The following is a 5,000-nucleotide window of genomic DNA, read 5'->3' on the forward strand; positions in this document are numbered from 1 at the left end:
ACTTAATCCCTTATGTTGACCATTTACAAAATTAGTTTTTAGTCTACCACTAAGATACGAAGACTATCGCCTACTCGTCTATCAAAGGAAAATGATCTTCTATCTAAGTCTTTTTAAGAAATCTACAAAATTCTCCCTTCTATCTCAAAAAAGAACAGAAAAAGGATCCGATTCTGAATTCCTACTTCCCCGTCTTTTTATATTCAGAGATGAAGACCCATAAGTTCCTGTTATTAAGAAATTCCATAAATGATCTCCCTTAAATATTCCCTGGAATGAAGTGACTTAACCTCCCCCCCCCCTACCCCTCCCCTCCTAAAAAAGCATCATGCAAAAAGGAACATTAAACGGATATGTAATCTACCGTTCGAAAAAGAAGATAGAATCATTCAAAAATTAACCTCTGGATGAAAGAAAAAAAAAAATTCCCTTTTCCTTTAATAACATCTCTATTGATATAATAAACGTCCCCCTTATCCCCCCTACCCCCTTTTCCCTCTTCAACACCCCATTCTCCCCCCCTCCCCAACCCTTCTCCCATCCTTAATTCCTGCCCTCCCCCTCCACCTCTCCTACCCTCCTCCCCCCTCAATCCTTCAACCATCCCTCCTCCTCCTCCTCCTCCTCCTCCTCCTCCTCCTCCTCCTCCTCCTCCTCCTCCTCCTCCCCCTCCTTACCCCCTACCACCCCTCCCCATTTCCCCCTCCAGAAGAACCGCTCTAACCTCTGTCTCGCCACCTCTCTCTCCTGACGCAGCCGTTCCCGAGGTCGAGGATGTCAGCACCAGCGCCCCCACGCAGTCCACGGCGGAGATCATGGAGAAGCAGGCCGAGATTATCGCCGAGAAGATGGGGATGCCCGTCGAGGGACTCATAGCCATACTCGTCGGTGAGTAAATCGGGAAAGAAAGAAAGAAAAAAAAGACATATGAATATGAAATGTATATATACACAGACATACACAAACATACACACACACACACACATACACACACACACACACACACACACACACACACACACACACACACACACACACACACACACACACACACACACACACACACACACACACTCAAGCACATACACTCATATACGCATGTAGATAGATATATGTATATCTATAGATAGATAGATATATGTATATCTATAGATAGATAGATATGTGTATCTATAGACTGATAGATAGATAGATAGATATACAAACAAGCAAAAAATAGATATAGATACAGATGAATATATTGTTTGATATTTAGAGTTATTTCAATGCCTGTACTTGGGCTCACAACCATCCTCGTCAGTAAGTAGACTGCAAAATAACGAAAGTGGAAATAAGTGAATTGATAAACAAAATGGGGTTGCTTTTTAAGTAATTATTGTGGTTATTACGAATATCTGTTGTTTTCCCTTTGGCTATTCACTTTTCTCTGTACCTATCTCCCTATCTCTCCGTTCTTTCATCCATTTATATTCTTACTTCAAACTTCTCTTCTCTTTTCTGTCCCTTTCTTTTGTCAATATTCATCCTTTCTTCTATTTATTTTCTTCCTTTTTCTCCTCCTCCTTTCTCTTCCTCTTTCCTTCCTCCTGTTATTCTTCCTTCTTCATCTCCTCTCCTTACTTCTCTTTCTCTTCCTCGTTCTTCATCTTCTTGTCATTCTCATCTCCCTCCTTCTTCTTCTCTTCTCCTATCTCCTCTTCCTTCTCTTCTTCTTCTTCCTCTCTTCTTCTTCCTCTTCCTCCCCCTCCCCTTCTTTTCACTTTCTTCTTTTTTCTCCCTTTCTTCCTCTCTTTCCTATCTCCTCCTCCTCCTCCTCCTCCCCCTCTCCCTCCTCCTCCTCCACGTCCTCCTTTCCTTTTCTCGCTTTTCTCCTATTTTTCCATTTTCTCTTTTTCTTTTTACTTCCTCTGTTCTCTTATCTCCTCTTCCTCCTCCTCCTTTCCTCTCGCCTTTCTCCTCCTCCTCCTCCTCCTTCTCCTCCTCCTCCTCTTCCTCCTCCTCCTCCTCCTCCCCTCCTCCTCTTCCTCCTCCTCCTTCTCTTTCTCTCTCCTCCTCCTCTTCCTCCTCCTCCTTCTCTTTCTCTCTCCTCCTTCTCCTCCTCCTCCTCCTTCTCTTTCTCTCTCCTCCTCCTATGAAACAACATACATAAACAAAAAGAAGACGAAGAAAGTCTACGGATATTTCCCATCGCGTTTCACTTACTCTTTTTTCCAAGATACGTCCTCACTCTTCAAAGTCGAGTCCCAGTGAAAGGCCTAGAAACCGATCAAATCTTAAAAAAAACTATGAGAAAAAAAGAGGGAAAATCCATGGAAGAAAATACAGATGGATTTATTTCTTTTCCGGAGTGTGAAATCAACCTATGCGATTGGTTTAGACGACCTCCGTGAAATCGGAGAAACGGAATTGAAAGTCAGGCCAGAAATCAAATAGGATTAAGAAAAGGAAGAGGATCTTGAGAGTGAGGGAGACGTCGGTGGGTCGCATTGCAAGTTGCAGATCAATGAATCGAGGGGAAGGGGGGAGAGGGGGGTACAAGGGGGAGAAGACAGACTGCTTGGGAATGGGGGTGGAGGGAGAAACTGATTTTCAAGGGTCAAGGTTTTTAAACACTATTGGCGATGAGGGTCTGTCCAATTGAAGGCCTGGGGAGGAGTTATAACCATATTTACGCACGAAAGGGTCATGCATATATGAACATAGATTCATGCACATATAGATACGGTTAGAGGGTTAGATACGAATTAACACACACACGTACATAATATGCAAGTGTTAATTGAATGCTAAGCTTAAATCTAAAAGAAAGAAAGAAAGAGAGAGAGAGAGAGAGACAAGATGAATAAATGAAAATGATGAGGAAGAGACAAAGGAATAAAAAATAAAAGAACGATATAGCGAAAGAAAAGACGAGAAGACTAAAGAGAAAGAAAAATATTTGGAATAGAAACAAAGGGAATTTAAAGGAGAAACAAGAATGAAAAGAAAAATATGAAAAGAAAAGAAGAAGATAAATAAAGGAAAGAAATTCAATAACACATTCAAGATTTAGAATGAATGAAAAATATAGTTAGGAGATACATACAAGAAGGGAGAAGGCTGAAAGGAAAGAGCGATAAAGAAACAGATAGAAAATGCAATCACATGGCAATAAAGCGAAGAAGAATCTGAAATTCAAAAGAATTCAGGATCGCTCTGAATCAATCGAAATTAATTTAATTGAAGTATAAATGAAAAAAGGGGAAAAGCGAAAAAGAGTTAGGCGTGAAGGCACGAGGAAAAAGAAGGACAAGGAAAGAAAGAAAGAAAGAAAGAAAGAAAAAAAAAAGCCGGGGAAAGAAAATTATACGAAAAGCAAAAACAAATAGATAAAGACAGGAAGATTGACAGTGGGGGGGGGGGAAATCCAAGGTCCCCTCCCCTCACTTCCCCTTAATTCCCCTCGCAGTCAGATGCTTCCTCGATTAAGTGATAGATGATTATTAGACTTTTCACTCGTCTGGACTGGATTTCGATTTCGGGAAGGCGCCCTTGACTTAATAAACGACCTGGATGTGAAAAATAAACAAAGAGAAAGGATGGGAGGCTGGAAGTGTGTGAATATGAAGGGGGATAGGAAGGGATAACTGGAGGAAGAGGAGGAGGAAGAAGAAGAGGAGGAGAAAGAGGAAAGGAAGGAGGAAGAGGAGGAGGAAGTAGAAGAAGAAGAGGATGAGGATGAGGATGAGGATGTGGATGAGGAGGAGGAGGAAGAAGAAGAGGAAGAATAAGAAGGCAACAACGATAACAAAAAAATTTATTGATAGTAATATTGATAAAAAAGTTATAAGGAAGTTTGTTCAAGAAAAAAGAGAAAAATAAGGAGAAGAAGAAAAAGACGAAGACGAAGAAAACAGAAAAAATGAACATCACCACCAACAATAAAAATAGTTACAACAACAAAGCAATAACAGTAATAAAAACATTAAGTAACAAACATCAAGTAACAAGACAATGAAAAACAACAACAAGAGAATGAAGATTGAAAGGCAAAGAGAGATACTAAATTAGAGACAATGAGAGTGGTATGTCACCTCTAGGTATTGATAAAAGAGGACGTGATGTGGACGTCTCAATGTTGATCAAATCACCCTTCTTCTCCCTTGTGTTTGTATGTCTGTTTGTATGGATGGATGTTTGGCTGGCTGACTGACTCACTGGGTTCGTTTGTGTCTCTTTCCTTCGATTTTATGTTCTCTGTTTCTTGGTTTTTATCTCTGTTTCTGTCTGTGTCTTTGTTTGTCTGTCTCTTTCTCTGTCTCTGTCTGTCTGTCTGTCTCTCTCTCTCTCTCTCTCTCTCTCTCTCTCTCTCTCTCTCTCTCTCTCTCTCTCTCTCTCTCTCTCTCTCTCTCTCTCTCTCTCTCTCTCTCTCTCTCTCTCTCTCTCTCTCTCTCTCTCTCTCTCTCTCTCTCTCTCTCTCTCTCTCTCTCTCTCTCTCTCTCTCTCTCTCTCTCTCTCTCTCTCTCTCTTTCTCTATCTCTCTCTCTCTCTGTATCCCGCCCAAACCCCCCTTTCTCTATATATCCTCTCCTCTTCCTACCCTCCCTTTCTCCCTCTCCCTCTCCCTCCCTATCTCCCACCCTCCATCCCTCCCCCTCCCCCTCCTCTTCTCTCTGTATTCTATGAATCGACATCACAGCTGGCAGTGATGCTATTGGTTGACTGATCTGAGCAACACAGAGAGAGACAAAGATAGTGAATAACATTGAAGGATATTGTTATTCTGTCTTTGACTCAGACTAGTGTCTTGCAGATCATCAAAAGGGTCTGATTCCTTTATTTCCGCCCTCTATTCTCTTTTTAAAAGATGATACAAATGTTTTGTCATGTTCTATCCATCTCCCTTTGGTTAGTGTGTGTCTCTTTTTTTATCTGTCTGTTTCTGTGTGATATTCTATCTCTCTCTCTCTCTCTCTCTCTCTCTCTCTCTTTCTCCGTGTGTGTGTGTCTCTGTCTATCTG

General features: G+C 41.3%; 1 protein-coding gene across 1 annotated transcript in view; it reads left to right on the top strand.

The window, feature by feature from the left end:
• Syt1 (Synaptotagmin 1) overlaps positions 1-5,000 on the top strand; it is a 99,965-nt gene that overhangs the window by 50,177 nt on the left and 44,788 nt on the right. Inside the window, exon 6 of the mRNA XM_086543453.1 lies at positions 757-888. Coding sequence (XP_086399579.1) covers positions 757-888 — 132 coding nt within the window. The remainder of the gene's footprint in view (positions 1-756; positions 889-5,000) is intronic.

This window comes from Penaeus japonicus, unplaced genomic scaffold (assembly GCF_977035675.1).
Source record: "Penaeus japonicus unplaced genomic scaffold, GWHDUDI00000001_assembly GWHDUDI00000013, whole genome shotgun sequence".
In the NCBI taxonomy this organism is placed as follows: domain Eukaryota; kingdom Metazoa; phylum Arthropoda; class Malacostraca; order Decapoda; family Penaeidae; genus Penaeus; species Penaeus japonicus.